Source organism: Vidua chalybeata, chromosome 5, assembly GCF_026979565.1.
Source record: "Vidua chalybeata isolate OUT-0048 chromosome 5, bVidCha1 merged haplotype, whole genome shotgun sequence".
NCBI classification, from domain to species: domain Eukaryota; kingdom Metazoa; phylum Chordata; class Aves; order Passeriformes; family Viduidae; genus Vidua; species Vidua chalybeata.
In genome coordinates this window covers 63,781,079-63,802,252 of record NC_071534.1, presented here as the reverse complement: position 1 = coordinate 63,802,252, position 21,174 = coordinate 63,781,079, and the positions used below count along the sequence as shown (strand labels likewise).

Sequence of the window (21,174 nt, the reverse complement as noted above, 5' to 3'; positions counted from 1 at the left end):
GCACCAAAGTAACATCGTTCATGAAAAATTAAAGGCTATAAATAATAAATAGGATATTTGCTTACGTAATTCAACTAAATGAGTAATTCTGTGAGGATTTCTTGCTATTCTGGACTTCACTGTCTTATTTGATCTATTCTGGTTTCTGTTAGTCCTGTGAATATTTCTTATGATTCCTGACCAGACCTTGGTAATGATCAAAGAAGACAAAGTCTCTACAGAATAATTCTCAGCTTTTATACTAAACTTACAGAACAGTCATGCTGCTAATCATATTCCTCACTGGTGAGCCTCAATATTTCATTTATAAATACAACAGTCACTTACAAATGCACATGACAACCTCTGCAGTAAATGTGGGATAAATAACAGGTAACTAACAGAAAAAAAAAAAAAAATGTCACTACAGTTCTATTTTGACATTCCTGGGATATCATAAACCAGGAAAGCAGAGCTTGGTGGTTTACAAAAGTTATCAGAAACACTAGTTAGTTTTGCAGGTAGGCATAGAGCAAGGATACATTCCTGGCTGGAAACCTCATTCAGTCCTTAAACTGTTAATTTGTCATTGCTTTGAAGGTTTTGGCTGCTTTGGCTGTTTAGTCAATACATCTCTGCATTAGATTTGCACTGTAGCAGTAGTTCACAAAATACACAATTAATCAGAGAAATTCCTATTAAGGGGTACAATAGGTTTCTATGACCTGAAAGCTTAAAAAATGTGTTACTGAAGGGCACCTTAGGGTGTTACTTTCAAGTATGATTTGACTATCCAATTTATTTAGCTACTTTAAAAGATTTCAGGTCAAATTAAATTGTTGAAACTGTCCCTTCTGGCCTTGACATGTATAAATGTATAAAATTTCAGTAGGTGCTTTAACAAAGTCACATAGGACAAGCTGCACGATGACAGACACACACTTTGCACAGTGTGAGATATCAGCTTCTCCCTGGATGTTTCTGGTGAGAAATATCAAACAGATACAAAGAGTACCAAGTACTTTTACTTGGTACCAGCAAGTTTCTACATCTGCTCTGTCACATGAACATAGAGTTACTCCATCCAGGTCCAGAAAGAGTTGCACTTGTGTGTACACAGCTGAAGTGTACCAGCACATTTACATGTGGGTAAGCACTGACTGTATTATAATAATAAAAGGAGATAGGCATCTACCTGAGCTATTTAATTGGAATTAAATTTTACCTAGTTAGTATCTCTCACCTGATTCCAACTGTGCTTAACTTTTTTATACTTAATAGTTCTCTTGACAGCAATTTGGAATCACTTTAGATCAGAAACCTGTTTCCAGTGACAAAACTGCAAGGCTCTTCACACATATTTAATGACATAGCCATATTCTGTGCATGCTTCTTTGCATTCAAGTGTGGCTAGCACTTGATTATTCAATTTATTGTTCATGCAAGTAGAATCAAATGACTGTAATGTAATTCACCATCTCATTTGTTACAGTAATATTTAAAGTGAAAATGTTCATATTTGATCTTAGTTTATGGTTTCTTTAAAGTTTTCCATCCCCTCCCTAAAGGAAGGCAGAGGACTGATCTGTTGGCTTATGGTTCCATGAGTGTGCAATGATTTAATTTGGAAAGAAAGAAAGAAAAAACAAAAGAATCCAGAAAGTAAAAAGTGACTCAACAAGTGTCCCTCAGCCATATCTGGTGATACTTTGGAAAAAACATAGTTGGCTATAATTGAACACGAGTCCCTTTAATTCATTTTATTACTGTTGTTGCCTTAGGGAAAATAGAAGAACATAGAGGCAGAAAGTAAAAGTAATTATTTTCATCTGTTATTGTAAACAAAGATCTGAAGAGGGAATCTGAAAATTAAATATACAATACTGGCTGGATCTAGAAAGCATGTTTCTAAATTCATCTGACAGGCACAGTTTTTCCAGTCAAATTACCTCTGGCCCTTTGGATCTGCCAAAGAGAAGTTCATTCCTTTCTGTCAGGGTTCTTCCTTTGGAAGACATCTACAGCCAAACTTCAGCTTTTCTCCCACCAACCTTCATTGCCATCCCTTTTTCCTTTCTGGCTTCCTGTCACACCATCCAGCCTAAAGACCCAGGATGCCCATCCAGCCTGGGGAAAAGAGAAAGGTAAATGTCTCCTGGGATGAGGGGGAAAATGAGTAAAAATCCAAAACAATAGGTCTCAAATGAGTTTGGGCACAGAATTTATTCTCAGTACAAACTACTAGAAGAAGAAAAGTGTTTTCTGTGACGTGTAAGATAAATAGTGCTGGATCATATTCCTTCACACTCTCAGCTGTCCAGTTAGTATGCTGGGTTTTTCAGCTTGAGGGCTGCTCACCCCTTCTTCTTGTCTGTGTTCTTTAATATGGACACAATTTCCTACCAAAGCATTCCTTACTATTTGGGAGACGAGAGAGTGAGACATTTGTAAGCAGTAATACTACAGCATTTGCAGCTGTAATACTGCTGCTTTGGAAAACTGCTGTGCATAGACTACAGACAAAAGAGAAAGATGGGGGGAAAAAACCTTCAAAACCTACAACCACTTCACTCAGAGGTGGACTGGGCTTGGTAAAAAAGGAGTTAAGGATATTGGAATCTTTCAAAGTCCTGTGGAGCTCTCAAACAGACCTGTCCCCCCAGGAACTTCTGGTTGTGCCAGCTACAGTTCTTGGATGGACCCCCACAACACACCAGCATAAAGCCTTATTTATAGCGTATTTCAGATGTTGATCCTGCACCTTGTGTTCATTAGGCATTTGCATATATTTCTTTCTATGAACTGACCAAGGAAAATCAGTTACTGTAAGGTAATAACTTGTGTCCTTATACAGAGGAAGAATTAAGTTGGCAGTTGTTCATATTCTCATATTTTGCCCATTTATGTATCATGGGAAGTCATTTAAGTCTTTCAATATGGGGGAAAAATTGATATAGATCAAGGAGAAAGCTAATTTTCCGATTTTGGGCTCATTTTTCTGTTATAGGTGTGACTATAGAAATTTGCTTCTGAAGGAAATTTAATATTCAACAGATTTAATGCAGTCCTTCAGGAATGTTTTCTTTGTTGCTATTGAAATACAGAGTCAGAGTTAGAAAAGGGAAAATAAAAGAGAAATTGAGGCAAAAAATCTTTCCAAAGTTATGTGGTTTAATTTTCTATCAATATGTGTTCCTCATGAGCCCTCATTTGGCCTTGGCAAAGTCTGAGAATTATTTATGGCTGAGTTTCCAGCTATTGCTATTTCAAAATGTTGTTGGGTAATTCCATGTTATGATTTACTGCACCCCAAGATGGACAGAGTAAATTTATTCTTCATACAGTTCTTTCTAGAAAAACACATTAACTGGATGACTGGTAGAAATGATAGATATATTTAGTCTCTGTTTTGTTTCAGAGCTTCAGTCTGAAGCTCATGAAATTAAAGAAAAGCCTTTTCTTTGGTGCCAGTCACTTTTTTTTTCTTTTTTTCTTAAAATTGTTTCATGTTATGTGTATTTTCTTTTTGATTATCTATTGTTTCAATAAAAGTTAAGGATCTGTCTGCTCTGAAAGATCACATATCTCAGTTCCTCTATACTCAAGACGTGGTCACTATAGAATTATTAATTTAGGCCACAACTAATTCTTTCTGTAGTTCTCTTGCTTAAAATACCAAAAATAGGTCTACTAAATTTCTCCCTGCTGCACACAAGTTAAAATATTATCTTTCTTTCTTCTGTAGTAACTCAGAGAACTAAAGGGAAAGCTCTTTAAATAGCCTAGGAAATAATATACTATTTTTTCCTCTTACTTTTTTTTTTGTTTGTTTATTCTTCTTCTGACTGAATGGTGGAATCTCTGTTGTTTTAAATAATCTAATCATCTCTTATTCCCTTAGATAACTCCTTTCGGATTAACATTTTCCAAAGACTTTAGGTTACTATACATTCATCATAAAAAATATATATAGACAGAGAAAAAAAAATCCAACCAACAAAAAGATAACAAAAAAACCCACCAAAACCATTCAACAAATTCACATTTCAGCAATTTCACTTGGGTGCCAAGTTTTTACTGAGTGGGAATTTTAAGCTTCTGTCACTTAAGGTTTCTCTGGTTTAGCATCTCTCTGTGGTGTCAAAGCAGTTTATCCCCACAGAAATTTCCAGCTTCCCACAGTAAGACACGTGTAACCTCCTAGAGTAGCTTACACAGTGTATTTATTTACAGTCATACACACTGCTAAGCAACTGCCCCTTGGAGATGCCACAGTCTTCTGCTTCATTTCAACACTTCATGGCTTTACCTTCACTTTCAACACAGAAGTTTGGAGTGTACTTATCTGAGGTGGCTGTGAGTGGAAGTCATTAGAGGATATGTCTATACTGTGCTGAAAAAAAAGGCAAGCTGACTGATCTATAGCCTTCATATCTTACGTGCCTGTAACAGGCTTGGCAACCTGTTTGTCTGAAATACTCCACCCAATTAGCAGGTGTTGATCCAATTCGGAAAGGAGAGGTGTAATCTGATTTCTCCAGGAGACAGGTGATTACTCCACCCAGATGGAAGAGATAGATGAGAGAGACTCCTTAGATCTAGGCTGTGGTTGCAATTTAAATTGCTGCTGGGCTTGGTGAGACTGCCTGAGCTGGAACCCAATATTAGTGTTCATTTCTTTGCTAATAAAGCTGTGCTCATATTGTGGGGCAAGTTTACTCTATAGAACAAAAGAGATTTTTAAAAGCTATGGTCAGAAAAGAACTGACTTCTGCTTGACCTCAAATATTTTGAGTTATTTCTAAAATACTCTTCTGTTCCTTAAATTAATTTATTCTATTCTGTAGGAAGTGCAAACTGCTGAAAAACAGAACAATTCAAAATAAAGGAAGCTTGCTAGAACTCATGGAAAGGTTTCATGTACAACAGTCACCCTATGCCTGCAAAACCCAAAAACCCACTTGTTTCCTGGACTGCATCCATAGAAGACTTTGGTTTGTCTTGTTAACTGTGCATTAACCAGATGTAAAAAAAAAAAAAAAAAATGACATTGTCATTAAATCAGGTATTTTGTGCTGAAGCCTTTTCTTGGCATCCCTCTAGCTGTTCACAGGTCTGGAAAATTTATTATATACATCTTCAGAATGAAAATTTCAGGGCTTGATACATGTCTTGTAGTTTGAGCATACTGAATGCAGAAAAAGTTGTAAAAATTTTACTTCCAAAGATCACTGGGTCAAATGGTTAGTGCTAATGACAAAGGTTTAGAGGTCTGATGTGTCAAGGGAGGCGTCTACAAAGCATGGCTTCTAATGACTTCTTTTAATGGCTTCTGGATTAAGGTTGTTTTCAGGACAGACCCTAGGGAATATCCCACCCAGCTCAGCTACCTCCATGCTTAGCCTTACTGGTAAACCCTGGGCCAAATGACCAAATACCAGTGGTGACCCAGATTTGCAGGTGGGTAGGTAGAGAGGCAGGGAGACATTTTGTGTTTTGCCCTCACTAACACAAAGGCAGAACCAGAGAAGCTTTCCATCTGCTGTGCAAGTGTGCTGACAGTACAACTGTTTGCTAATATGGCTTGCAGTTTTCTGGCTTGAAGGAATTGGGATATATCTGCCTTTTTTTTTTTTTTTTTGCTGGCTTTTTTTAATCATCTGCTTTCTTCTCTTTTCTTGTCTTGATGCTTTAATGGTTTAAATTCATGCAGACATCCTGCAACTTGAGTAAATGATACACTTTAAATATTCTCAAGAACTCTTATGTCAAAAAATCAGATAACTGGCATACCTTACTTGGAAAGATAACTGGAAGCACAGCATATATCTGTACACAGTATACATCTGAACTACACAACCAAAAATATCTTATCAGCCATCATCAGTCTGAAGTTTCTCAGGGCATATCTTGTCAGCAGAGGAAAATTTAGGTATAAAACTAATCAATGGTTCCTGTGCAATGGTGGCAGCGGTTGCCATGCCTAAGAGTAGAGTCATTTATGACATCTCCAAAGGAGTCAGATCCCCCAGATCGCAATACCATATAAAGTCCTGTAGATCACAGCCCTGCATAAGGGCCACTGAATCTGGGGATCTCTCAGCTTTGAAAAATTAGGTGAAATCTTGGTTTCTATTGGATTTGTGTGCATGTGTGTATGATGAAATGCATGCTGCTTATAAGGCTTTGAAAAATGAGTGATGTAACTACCAAGAAGTAAGTTAATAGAGACCCCTTTCTGTAACACAGACCCCAATACTTCAACTGCTCAACTTGCTTCACTCAGCACTGCAGACTAGCTTTTTCAGAGGGTAGGACTATAAAACATTGATCCTGCTAATTGCAAGGAACAGTAATGACAAAAAGGGATGTAAATGATGGTATTGATCCCAGCTGCAAGGGGTACACAGTCATAAATCACATTTGCAAACGTTTTCATGCCAGTTGTCCTCCCCAACTCTAAAATCATGCACCTGCCTATACAGGTTCAGCTGGAAGGTTATCTCATAGAGTACAGGTGCCAGGCAGGATTTCCCCACCCATTAGGGCTTGCACACAGCTCCTAGTACTTGGGGACTTTCCTGTTCCTGCCAGCATTAATGCAATAGCTTTGCAGCACTGTTGCCAACCAGCTTACTCCAGTAAAATAAAATTTTAAAAGACCATTTCATTTTAACAGGACTCAAATAATTTGCTTTGCTCATTGCTTATTCTGGCCCTGTTTAAGCCAACTGTGCAGTTGGACCAGTAGTTTTCCAAATGTTACTGTAATAAAAAAAGGGACACAGCAATAATTTTAAAATAATGTTACTGCATTTTACAAAATCTTGCACCCAAACAAGAGGAGCTGTGAAAGCACACGTGGTGCAGAGCTCACCCTGAAGAGGCCTCCTCACCCATGCTTACTGACATGTTGAAGTCTTTCCCAGGTCTAATTGAGAATCCATCATCTGTGTACACAGCAATCAAACGTATATTTATTGCACTAACACTTCGGAACTATTTTCCTTGAAACAATGCTGCTCCATGCTGAAAAAGATATCTGCCAGTACTGACTGAACTGATAGCAGTCAGCAGTAGCCCACCAGCAAAAGAGAGAAGTTAAAAAGCTCCCTGATAAGTCCAGAATATCTTTCAGCAGTGTGATAAATTTGAATGACAGCAGTAATATCAGGGATTACTTATTCTCCGTGGATATCCCTGACCTCATCACTTGAAAATTCTACTAATGGGACAGAAGAAGGAAGAAAAAAGTAAACATAATAATTAACCTCATGCATGGGACTTTATATGAAAGCTGTCCATCCATTTTGATTTAAGACAAAACACGTATTTATTTTGCTTGTCTAGCTGTTAGATGATAGTTCTAAATCCTCTTGTCCATCCAGTTCAGACAAAATCTTATGATATTTTAATCACTTGGCTATGTGGGAAGACTGATATAAAGGAAGAATGTATTACTGGGTCTGATGCTTATCTGGATTAAATCAGCAGAAAACTGTTGAAGCTAATTTAGATACTGTAAAGGATCATTTAGCCTTCTACTTATTGCCCTGCATAATCTGGCCATTTGCATTTGCTGCAATATCTGAGAAGCAGTATGGACATCAGTATTGGTTTAAAAAAAAATGAAACCACTTTCTTAAAATAAGGAGAAAAATCTGGATATTAGTTAGTCACAGGGACTTATCCTTTGACTTAAAAGATACCATTAAAAAACTCTTCACTGCATTAGTAATCCAGATCGAAGGACGTAACTTCCAGGCTTCTGGAATAGAGATAATTACTGGAAACTCATAAAACCCACCTAAATTCTGTTTTAATTTTCATACACGGAGCAGATGTTTTGACAGATGGATGGACTTTATTTTTGTAACTGTCCGGGAAAAGTCTGCATAACACAGCCCAATCAGTGTTACATATCTTTACTGTTTGTTTTTCAGTCTTTCTGCATTTGGCTCTTATTATTTTGGTTGCAGACATTTTCTTTGTAATTTATTTTTTCAGGCTAATCTCTCTCTGCATAAGTCCTTCTATCAACTCGATGTATAAATATTAGAAAACTCTTAAAAAATAAATCTGTGTGTTTGGTTTGTAAGTCAGATACATTGATCTTCATATAGTGGGTGCCTTTCTGGAAAACCTAATTAACACTTTATCTCCTCTTCAAGACAGGCCCTCTGCCCTTATAGCTGCCACAGAATTTGGAATTAAAATTTTGAGTTAACATACCTGTCCAGAGACACACTGGACCTCTTTGACTTTAATTTACACTCTGAATGTAAGTGACAGTCTAATAATTCCTTAACTTGTTTTACAAGTAGGACTTTAGCACAGGAGAATTTGCAGCTGAGGTAGTGCTGTGGCTGCATTACCATAGTATGATGCAAACTCTTTTAGCCACTTTCATTTCAATAAATCATCAGCGTGGAACTGAGGATCTGAACCCCAAAACTTCCTCAGTCTGGTCTGGAGGAAGTGTAAAAATGTTTATGATACCTGAAGTTCAGTCCTTTTTCTCACTCAGGAATGCCCAGTGGACTTCTGGGGCATGTCCCCTCAGGTGGCCAAATGTACCTTTAACTCCCAGATGGAAGTTAGAATGGCTTCATTTGGATACCCTGGTGCACTTATGCACCACACTAACCCCAGGAAACCTGTGGGAGCTGCTTGGGCTTTGGTGAAGGTTATGGTCCACATTCCTTCAAACATAGAAACAAACTGGATTGTGCCTGAGGTTTGTGGTGACTGCTTCAGCTACTGCACATCACCATTTCTTTGGCCATCCTTTGTTGGTTATTGGCAATCATGCCATCACAACTATTTGCAGACACAGATCCAGCAGATCCAGTCATATACATTAAAAAGTAGCTATCTAAAGAAGTTCTCTGCGTCAGAAAAAAAAGAGGAAGAAGACCTTGCAGGCTGTGCTAGAAAGTCTCAGATGTGATTTAGGGATTTAGTTTCTTGGATTTTAAGATAGAAGCACTTCTGTACAAGGCCAAAGGCAGTACCTACAGCTCTTGTGGAAACCTTAGAACATTTATTGAAATATAAATGAAGATTAATCCTCTCCAGGGGTAGGTAGATAAATAAATGGGTATTTTTGAGGACTGCAGTAACTCCCACATGATGTACCTAATTTTCCCTTTGAATATCTACTTCAAACATTCTATGCCATATGCAAGCACTCGTGCTTTCTGCTCTGTGTATGTATATATAAACTCAAGCTTTAAGGCATAAACCAGTTTTTAGCTTCATATAGACAAGAAAGTTTTCCTAATATTAAACTACTCACTATAATGAACAAGACTATTAGGAGCAAGTATTTATAATGATTCACTGTGATGATCCCAGTGCTCCTCTTCTTTAACATTTATTTTCATAACCCATCCAAGTAATACTTTCCTGCTTACAGAGAACTTTTCAAAAGTTGCATTAACTTTTATTCATATTATTAGGCTAAAAGTATTTAAACTCCCACAACACCCTGATCTGAGTTTGCAAAAAAACTTATTTCCACATGGAAAATAATTTTTTAAAGTCTGATTTTCTTTCTTCATCTGTTTTACTTGACAAAGAACAATATCCAAAGGATATTGATATGTCCAGAATATATTCCCTTTGAACAACATCCCTTTCTTGGGGAAAGTAAAAATGGATACAAAAACACTGGGCAGCTGGACTCACATACAGGCACTGTGTTGAACTTCCCTGAGAATTTGTTCCTTACAGCTTCTGCCTCTGGGTTACCTCCTCTTCCTCTGGTGGATGCTTTCTCCTGTCTGCTGTATTTTGTGAGACGCTACATGCCTTTTGTTGTCTTTGTCTCCCTTCCCGTGCCTTACACTCTGCAGTCATGCAGTGAGATGCCTCCTCCCACTGGCACAGACCTCCACACCAACAATACAGCGCTAGCCTGGGGGTCTGGCAGGGGGAGATGCTGATGCCAAGTGGGGCAAGCCCAGCTGGAGACACCCAAGTCATTCCAGGCCTCCAGCCAAGGGGGCTGGGGAGCTGCTTTGTAGTTGAGTTGACGTAGCCACCAGTGTCGGGACCAGCAGAGCTGCCTGCCAGGTTTCACAAGCAATGGTGCCTGAATGCCACTGAGGCAGTTGTCCTGTGAGAGCAGGAATGGGGAAACAGAATGGGAGTGGGAGTCAGTCACCCAAGTCTCACATGGTGGCACACCCAAATTGCATTCGGTGCACACACACTTTCCCATATACCTTCTTTGTCATACCTATGTGCTGAGATTTAGAGTCTCTGCAAATCATTCAAAACTGTTAAAGTTGGTTTACTACAGGTTTGTGGGAAGCTTTTTTTGTCCCAGTGTCACATAAACCAGGAAAACCCAATATTCACCAAAGCAAACTCTTGCTAAGTTCAGAATATCAAAGGACCAGACACGACATTTCCACACATAATGGTGTACCTGTGCAGCTGTGCTTGAGCACAGTTAGACAAAGGAAGGAGTCTGAGAGGGAAATCAATGTGCCTGTTGCTATTGTTCCAGGGAGAATAGCACCGTCTCCCAGGCAGGGCAGAAACTTCACTTTGAACTTCCTGAGTTGACAAGGGCTTAAATCAGAACTGTAGCTTTACTTTGATGTCATTTATTGTAGTTTAATACCCCTCTTTATTTATTTTTTTACTACCATGTAAAATATATAAAGAAACCTAATCTGGTAGAGAGGTGTATGAGAATTTACTGAATAGACCTTAATGGTTCCTTTATGCAGCTATAAAACAGAGGGGAGCTATAAGACCAGCCTGAACTGGACTAGGAACTTTAAATGTTAAATAAATGTATTCATCATAGTCAAAGGTTTATTGCTGTAGGTATTTGTCTTCCCCATTGTTTAACTAGGTTGTGCATTTCTCAGACATCTAAGGTAGAAAACACCCTGTACGAGGAATTAGGTGAGCTTGAAAAGAAGGATGAGTAAGCTAAATCTGCTTTTGGAAATACATTGTAAATTTTAAGTCACTTGACTGATATTTACTCATTTACACTACTGTCAATCCTGAACACTGGATGTTCAAACATGGCTATGATAGGGTTAATCCACCTTCTCCCACAGGTTGATCTGGACTATAATAATAATTCAGTGAAGGTGGTGATTGAACTTCTCTTAATTTCATCTGTAGAAATCAAAGAAGACTCCTGCCCCTAATCTAAGTAGGGTTTTTCTATCCCACCTTTACAGCATTAGCTATCTAATACCTTCTTGCTGTATGTTACAGATAAGCTGAACAGCCTCAGTGGGTTGGAGGATGGTGTTAATAACACCAAGGCTGTGTGTTCAGGCCCATGTGGGCCATTCACTGAGGAGCTGGACTTGATGATCCTTGTGGGTCCCTTCCAACTCAGAATATTCTGTGATTATGTGATTCTGAGTGCATATACAGTCAAGGTGGTGTGTTGCTGTAAATCAGAATAATTCCTCTGAAATCAGCACAATTTACTCACACTGGCTCTAGGTCTAGCCCATCTACTCACAGCATTTTGTCTGTGGCCACCAGCCTCTAACACTTCATGTTCTTCAGGTAGGTAATTTTAAAAGCTTTAGTAAAGGGTAGTAGTAGATCATAAAAACATTTTTAACATCATGATACATTAAACTTGACAAGGCAAAGCACTGTCCTAGAGAAACAGTATTGTGTTTATATAACGCCAGATACAACTCTTAAGTGAGAAATTTCTCATTTTTTTAATAATGCACACACATCATTGCTCAGTTTTAAATTATATGGAGTCAAAGTCAGACGCTCCATCTGAAACACAGAATGTCAGAATTCAAGAAAGGATCTATTTCAATTTTGTTAATGTTACATGAATTTGGGGCATTTGCCCATTTTACTCTTGTAGGCATTAAATTTTTAATACACTTTCCTGCATTTTCCATATTTCTCTTACTTAAAGCAGCAAAGAACAAGGGCATTAATAAAAGTATAGAAATGTATTTTTTTATGATTTATACCCAGTATTTGATTAGTACTCTATATGACAGTGGAAAGCAGTCTGTGGATAAACATAAATATAATGTATGCTCATGCTTATACTTGTGTGTGAGAAGAATAAGAATGGACCAGAAATTGTGTGCTTTCATTAAGAAAGGTCAGAATGGAAAGAATTAAGAGTAACATCAATCTCTATTTCTTTCAATTTCCTGTTGGATTACCTTAACTATCTCTTACGTTTTCTCTTCCATCTCTGTTGAAAAGATATCAGCAATAAGTCAGGGCTGCAGTAAGATCCTGGATGCTTTTCTCTGGGTGCTTTTTTTAATACATTGCCATTATCTGTTATGCAAATATACAATAAAATTGTAAGAGCAAAGTCATTCCAGCACAGTCCTTTGAGTGAGGCAGGGAATCAGTGTTTCATCTGTGTAAGTTCATTGCTTTTCCCTGTGGAGGCCTAAGGCATGCCTCAAACTGCACATGCATTTTCCTGGCAGAGGCTTTATTTTGTGTTTGGGAGTATCTGGTTTAATTAGCAAGTGAGTTACAGAGAGGGAGGATGTCAGTCAAGGAGATTTCTGTGGGTGCAGTAGTTCAGGTGGTGTTTCCATGGGCCCTCATCTACTTGGAAGGGTAGAGTTGAGCAGTGATAAGCTGAGCAGTGAAAAGATACTAAATACACAGAGAAAATTTTTCCTCATCTTAAACACAGACTTTACTGAAAATATTTAATTTCATTGTTCTTATTTTCCTTCTGTTTGAAGTCAATTTTTTTCAGTTGTGTCAGTAGACCAACTTGCAGGCATTGACATATTTCTATATTAGACCTGATTGAAATAAAATTATTAAACAAATGGAAAAAGTTGTCATCTTGACTATCCATTTTAATAACATTAAGTATTAATAATGACAGTTTTGTTAACAGATAACAGATAATGTTTGTACTAGGGACTGTTAGTGTTACTATTAAGTTTTTACTTGCTGAGAAATAAAATAACTCATAATGGATAATTTACTTAGGAAGAAAACATAAAGTCCAAGTCTTGAAAAGCTTGTATTCTAGGGGCTGTCAAAGATTGTATAGAAGTTTAACATATGTATTCATATATGTAAGAGTGGCCTGTAGATACAGGCAGTGGGGGTGAGGCAGCATTCATATGATTGCTAAAAATGCTGTATCAATGACTTAGTTTTCATCAACTCCTTCCATCTGGCCCATTTTTCTTCTAATTGTTACTTAATTGAATACAAGCAAACAGTTGGTCCATTTTTCTTCATTATTTCATTCTGACACATTTCTATAAATGGGTTTTGTCTTACAAACACAGCAATAGCATAAATTACAAAGATGAAGCGTGTCTGAAACAAAAACTAGGGGTTTTTTTCTGTAGTCTTTTCTTTGGGGTTGGATGCTTTATTAAATAGCAACCAAAGATATTTAAATGAGAAATTAAATCAGGCTATTTATTAAATGCTTAGCAGTAAACAATCTTATGAACAGCATGAAATGATCACACTTTACAAATCATTCAGCCATATATCTCTAACACAGAAGAGCTCCCGTAAGTCAGAATCACTGAATTAACTCTATGAATATTTTTTTTTCTCCTTTTCTTTGCAGAGAGAATGTGCTAATTTCATCAAGGTGCTTAAGGCTTACAACCAAACCCACCTGTACGCTTGTGGAACAGGGGCTTTTCATCCAGTCTGCACCTATATTGAAGTTGGAAGCCATCCTGAGGTAAACTATCTTAAAACAATATTTTTATTTTTCCTCTTTTTAATCTTTTTTGGTGTTTAGCCATGATCTCTTCCTGCCAAAATGCATTCTCACTAGTTTCTGTGGCTTGGGAAGCAGATCTGGTAAGACCTGCTCCTGAATCAGGTGCTGATGTGCTGATTGATAAATCACAGCAGTATCTCTAACTTTTCTCCCCTGCACAGCATCTCTTCCCCCAGGGGGCTTAAATAAGTATAAGTAAGTCCATTCTACCTGGCTCATGAAGCTAGAAAGCACTAGTTTTTTTGTAATTGAGACAAATACTGGGTATAAGAGCCACTGTATTTATTCTGGGCCCATCACTGTTTTTAGTTTCCTCCCAGTCAGTACAGTCTGACACCACCTCAGCTTTCTCCCAGCTTAGAATTAAAATAGTGTCACACCTTCATAAATCTCCCTTCTCAGATTTGTCCTAACATACTGGGAGTTTTTCATTTGTCACCTAGGTTTTGTTTCCTTTTTATTTTTGAAAAATAAATCACTCCCTTTTTGCCCATTTCTTTAATCTCTTGCTGATTTTTGCTTAGTATTGCAGAATTCTTGCAGTAGCTCTTATACTATTTTGTCAGTGATCATCATATCCAAATAGATGAGCAGAATCTTCCCCAGTAAAAAGCAGAATCACTTAAAGGAAGTCATGGGACTAGGTTGGTTTTCCTAGCTGAAGATTTGACTAGAACATCTCTGTGCTGCCCTTCAATACTTCTTTTCTCCAGACCAGGCTGTCTCTTATTCTTCTGTTGAGTATGTAATATAAATTAGTCTCCTTTACTGTGTTTTCTGTCTGGCTTACATGAGTATTGCTCAATGGACTGTTTCAGTTTAGCAGTCAGACTCCTGATGTGCTTTCAGCATTTATGGATATGTTTTACTAGTGAATCCATAATTGTGTTTCTTGTAGCTTCTGTGAACTTCAAAAAGGCAGCTCTTTTAAGTTACCTTATGCTTTTGCAATTCAGGTTTGCAGATTTCCTTGAAAATAAAGACATCATTGTTGAATGAATGATGACTATTTCTTCTCATAGAAAAATTAACAGAGCCTTTGAGTGTTGACTTCATAGTCTGGGAACTATTTTTCCCTGTGAAAATGTCTTTTGATATTTGAAACATAAATCTTTAAAATGCCTTAAGAACAAGGTTTTGAAGGGATAAGGGAGCTGCAGACCAGAAAGGGTTTTGTTCATATTCTTTTATGCTTTATTACAATGCATTCTTGGCAATTAGTGATTGTCTCTTGACCACACACAGTATGTCATTGCTTACTGCATTAAACAGATTCTCTGCTTCCTGAGATCCATTTGGGAATTGGTAGACATATTAATTAACTCTAGTTCCGTAAGATGTGTGTCAATCAATCCTTGGCTATCTGCCAAGGGAATCTATCTGCACAAAGATAGCTCGTATGAGGTCATTTACTTCCACATTTGGCTGTTTTATTGCTGTACCATAAAACTAACACACACTTTATCAAGGATTTATAGAAAGGATGATCAGAGATGAGAGGCCAGATCTAACCTTGGTTTAACATTCTGGGTTTTTAAAGTCTTGAATCAGTGATGTGTTTGGCCCTGGAGTGAAAGAGGAGTCTTGTTTTAGCTTCTTTTTAACAGTCCCTAACTATAAACAAAATCTAAATTTTTTTGGAGGGTGTTTTGGTTTGGGTTTTTTTTTTTTTTTTTTAATGTATGCGGTAAGTTTGTAAGTCTACTTTATCCTGAATCATTCTCATGACCCTTGGTTTCATCTTCGCAAATGAGGGAAATCAGGAGTGTGTTTACCTGAATTGCCTCAGATACCATTGGCTTTTGTTTTCTTTTTCATACTTAAGATATGAGTGAAATCATCTTCACCTACCCTTCCAGTTGCACAAGTTTCTGTGTCCTCTGAATAGTTGTACAGGAGGGTTTACTGCTTTCTCAGGTCAGGTCTGCCCATGTGGAAAGAAAGTGAGGCAGGCAGGATGCAGTGTACCCACCTCTTCTTGGGCTTTCACAATCTAACAGCCTGGGTTCTGTCCCTTGAAAGGGTGAAAATCAGATGAATAAATTGAATTTATTAGATCTGCAGTGAAAAATAATCTGTCCTTTCTCTCAGCTAGAGCCTGCTTCTTCCTGTCCCATACTACCTAGCCAGGAATTTCAAATGTGCTTCTTTTGTGGGAGACGAGGAAGAGGAGGGTGCTTGACTGACAGCAGCTATTAGAGACATCATGAATGAGGGGGATACAGTCTTAACCCCTGCACTCCTGCACACTGCATCTGTGAGAGCCAGATGGTTTATGTTCTTGTGTCAGACAGCAGCACTGGACGTGTCAAAGGGCCATTGCTTCCGTATCATGTAGAGTTTATACCTCCCTAGCATACTAAAGAAGGTAATAATATAAGCAGAGACAGGCAGTTGATTATGAGTTAAAAATTGCCATCTAAAATACTTCCTCAAGATTTCTTTTCTGCCACAACACTTGTGGAAAATTAACTGATTTCACCATCTGCTTATTTATTTTTCAAGCACTTACAAAGGTAAATGTGAACTGATTAGGGGAATAGTCAGGGAATGTTACCTACTCTCTCATACGACTGCTTGTTTATCCGAGCTTTGAATGTAACCCACCTGCCTGAATCCAAAGAAGAGGAAATCAGTGTCTGCCAAACTGGAGAGGGTGGAGAAGTGAAATTTAAAGAAAAGAGTGGTAAGTGATAGAGGAGACTCTGGAAGCAATTGGAGTAGGCTGCAGGAGGCTAGAACATGGTACAATTTTTATGACTGGGAAAAGGAAATAAATTACTTTGTGTGACAGTTATAAAGTAATGGGAATATGAATTGTTATATCTGTTGAATATGTCTTTGATATGAAGCAGTGTATCACAACCCCATTCCATACCTGAAGAAAATAATTTCTGGTGATGGAACTAGACAGGTTTAATTGAGTCTGATGAAGTACAGTATCAGAAGTAATAATAAAAAGCTAAAAGGATATGAATGGCATGCTGTGCATCTGATTAAAAATGATGTGCACAAATGTATACAACCTAATATGTTGTGAATTACACCGCAGTCTGAGGAGTAAAGCAGACTAATCTTCGCTTAAATCCATTCCAGATGTGTAAGCTGAATAACCACAGTATTTAGAGGGAAGAATAAAGTTAATGTTTCAATAGGCTTTAAGCACGTAAACCATGAGGAAGCAGGAAAGAATATATTTAGTGAGAACATAGTGTGTGGATATGCAGAAAATACCTGAGGGCAGCCAAATGTAAAGCTTGATATCATCCATTTTATGTGCATGAGTTTAGGGGAGATGACCTAATGCAGACACCTATACCAACTTCAGGAATCTGGGGCTAAGCAATATGTGGCATTCTGTCCTTATAATGTGATATAATACAAGAAATCAATTACCAGACAAAGCAAGACAGTGATTAGTAAAGCTATGTTTTGCACCCACTGACTTCTGAGAAAACAGGGCTGGATGTGTAGGAGTGTTGTACTTAACGGATGCAAAATTGAACAAGTCAGATCTATGCTGCAAAGGAACTAATCCAACTGCAGGGAGACACAGAGGTGCATTAAACCCCCTAGAAAATCACAACAGGATGCAGAATGCACCTGCCTATGCATGCCTGAGCAGGGGGAAGGAGCCCTGCTCCCTTTCCCCGGGGCTCCCTTTGGGGTAGTTTGAGTGAACCAGCAGGGAACAGTCCTGCTTCAGTAAGAACAGGATTTTCCATTTACTTAACCCTTACACACAGGTGGAGGTGTACAGAATGCCCTATAGTACCTTTTTAATTTCTTTTAATGCTCAGACAGGCATTGCAAGCGTTTTACAAAATTGTTTGCCAGATCCTCAGCAGGAATACATTAGGGTTTCTTCAGCAGAGGTAAATCACTTCACTGTCTGAAGAACTAAACCAGCTTCTTTTATTGTCTCCTAAGTCCAAATTTCTTGTCATTGTCCAACAGATTAAAACTCACTTTTAACTGCATGAACTTAAAAGATCTGGGATTACTTTACTTGCAGGTTATTTCTCAATCAATAAAGAAGGTTTAAATTCAGTTTAGATTTATGATGTACGTAAAACATTAAGTTATTGCATATGAAGTTATATAATGCTACCACCTGTAACATATTTGCTTTTTCCGGACTCTGTGTGTTTTAAAAATCTTTGGTTCAACTCATAAAATTTTGCTGAAATATACTTTCCACTCTTTTTTATCCCTTCTTTTCTTCATATTAGAAAGAGGTCCAGAGTGCATTTCCTAAGTAATGGACATCCTGTTCTGACACATTTATGCATCTATCAGTTTGTCTCTCTGTATATATTGCGTATATATAGTGATGGAAGAGTATTTTTTCCCTGAAAGAATGGCTTTGAAGAAACACACTAATTGAAAGATCAATGCTACTACTGGTACTAAACATGTTGTGTTTATCTAATGTAAAAAATCAGGATGAAACATTGATTTCAGTAATAGTAGATGTGGCATAAATTAGCCTGATTTCAGCAAAGACAGCAGACCTGTGTTAGTTACATCAGTCAAGATTCTGAGCTGTGGTTTTAAGTGAAACATTAGAGCAAATGGTTTTTTAAGTTAAAAAACAACTGAGACTAGTTTTCTTTCCATCTAATTGACTATACCTTTATATGGGATTTATATGCTTATATAGAGAAAGTATGAAGGAAAAGGATACTGTTAAAGGATTGTTCTCATTTGAGTTTGAACTGTGTGACATACTCACTTTAAGCATCACTATAATTACAGATAAATGCCATTAAAGATGATCTGGTTTACAGACTGCAATAGCCTTCTTTAGTTCACAGGTGCCTCAACCTTTCAAACTTCCAGATATCCTGTTACTATAGTACAGAAAAACAAAACTAAAGAGACAGAAGGTACAGTGTAAGTACCTTTTAGACCACTTCTTTCCATTGCTTGCATAGTTTTACCACAGAGAAAAAGAAAATGTCTCTTAGATCTTTGAAGACTGATGTACTTCACCTTGTGTTGTAAAAAGCTGAAAAATGGTTTCTGCCATACAGGGAAATCCCAGGCACTAAAACATTTTGCTTGTAGTGATGTTCTTGTCTGTAGAGGATGGCAGGTAACAGGATAATCAGTGCTAGGCACACATCTGTTCAGACACCTTGCAGGATCAGTGGCCAAAATCACAAAACAAAGGGGCTGGATTCCTCTGGAGGTGATGAGACTGTAAACCATCACTTCTGCTGCTCCACATGACATCAATTTCCAGTCCCTTAGGCTACCCTGTGTGAAAATGCTTCACACAAAATCAGGCTTTCATACATGTACAGTTTACCTCCACTTGTTAAAGAAGAATAAATCTTGTCATAGCTATCACCTTCCTAGCATATTTTAAGTATATAGTTTTATATACAATTATATGTAGCTATATCTAGCATATAATTCTTTTTCCAAGCTATAATTCATTATGGCACTGTTTGGGAAGGCATGTGATATGTTAACTTTTCAATGACCAAATTTAACATTTACCAGAGTAGAAGGATAGAGCATACAACATGACAGTCCTTTCTCATATGACAATCTAAGTGAATAAGTTGTTCTGGTAAGGTCTGACAAATATTTCAGTAAGGAAACCAGGATATGTTGCTGGAAGGTCACCATCATGCAGAAGCACACATTTCTTACAGTCTGACTGCTACGTCCTGAATGGCACCTCTCATTACATTGCATTATCATGTGATAAAGTTACAGAATTAGAAGGTCAGCATAAAGAAGTAACTTGATTCCCATTTAAAAGACTTTTTGAAAAACTCCATAAACCCCTTTGTAAACAAATATTAATCAGGGTCATGGTTAAATGCTATTATTAATGAACACCTGTCTTTGAATACACTGCAGATCTCCTTTGACTTTAGCTGTATTTTGAACACTTGCTTTGCTAAAAGAGAAGTTAAACCAGGAAAACTCAGATTTTTCAAAACTTCATCTTGTCATCCCCAAGCAAAATATATTTCCAATAAACATTTGTTTCCAGAGCAGATCCTTTAAAGTAGGACTATTAGGCTTTATGTGATAATTTAGCTGTCAGAATAGTTTAATTTATGAAGTAAACTTCTCTCAACTGAATAGCACACGTGGCAGCAATGGCTGACATCTTTCCTACCCCTCACTGTTGGGAAAATCTACAGAACTGCAGTGGATATTTCATCCTCAGCAAAGTGGGACACAAAAACCAAAAATTTTGAAATTTTTTTCCCTGCAAGTATCTTATTTTATCAAGATAAGAATCTATTTCCTAATAAAAATGATAATGCATACTAAACTGTTAATGTAAAAACCACAATGAAAGTATGATAAATTAAATATGCAGCCACTGTTTTTTATCCTGGTATATTCAATTAAGGAGGATGTGCCTTTTTGACAGATGAATGCTTGACAACTAGCTGATCCATTTGACCTTCCATTTTCCTATTTAAAGGTGTATTTGTAAGAATAGGGATATTCCAAATCATAAGTATGCAAAGGATGTGGCTCAGTATCTTAAAATTCACATGCGGTACAAATACCATTTTTGGAAGTGAAGTATTTAGCAAAGGGGTCATGCTTTAATCACTGACAGGAAATATGAACATTGTAGGTTTTCAGCTGTCATTTAATGCATCCAGTCCTGCCCTTGCATATTTCATAATTACACCTAAGCAATTTGGAATATATTTATGTCTAAAGTGACAAAGCCAGTAATTATGTCTGCGGCTTACTCTGAGATTTACAGGTTGAACATTTACATGCAGGAAATGAAATCAAGTTTTAAACTAACACAAGTGAGAGCAGTGTGGTGGCTATTTTACTTCTTCACCTTTATTCCTCAGTCTAGATGGCTCAGGGTAAAATGGAAGCACAGTTCTTTAGTAAGTCATACTGAGAAGAGGTGTAAGATATGATGAGAAACAGAACAAAGACATAGAATTTACAACTGCAAGGGCCATTTGTTGCACAGCAGAAACCACCAATGAAACTCTAATCACTATTCAAGTCTGATCATTTCAGTTATTCAGAAACTAACTTTTGTTTAGGACTTAATAAATATATCCAAATTGCTATGGCAGACCTCCCAATTTATTCTTAAGAAACCAAGCCAAACCAAACAGAAAAACAAACTCCAGAACAATATTAATTTAATATTACTTTATACAGATCTTTTAAAGAAAATGTAAGTGGAAGTCACCCTGCAAGTGATTTTCCAGCATTCTAGAGTTTTGTTTTAATTGTACCAAATAAAAGTCTGAGATGAGGGAGAACTAGTAAGGATATGGTCTGGAGACAGTGTTGATGTTTCTGTGGATCTGGTCTGATCTCTATAGGTATGCAGTGGGACAAAAGGAAGCTTGGAATTGGCAAGATACTGCATCCTGTCCTGCACTGTTGGGAAAAAAACAACTCTAACAAAGTAATTGATAACATAGACT

General features: G+C 37.4%; 1 protein-coding gene across 1 annotated transcript in view; it reads left to right on the top strand.

Moving 5' to 3' along the window:
* Positions 1-21,174, top strand: part of SEMA3A (semaphorin 3A) — a 172,452-nt gene that overhangs the window by 53,555 nt on the left and 97,723 nt on the right. The window contains exon 4 of the mRNA XM_053942375.1: positions 13,568-13,687. Within this exon, the coding sequence (XP_053798350.1) occupies positions 13,568-13,687 (120 nt within the window). The remainder of the gene's footprint in view (positions 1-13,567; positions 13,688-21,174) is intronic.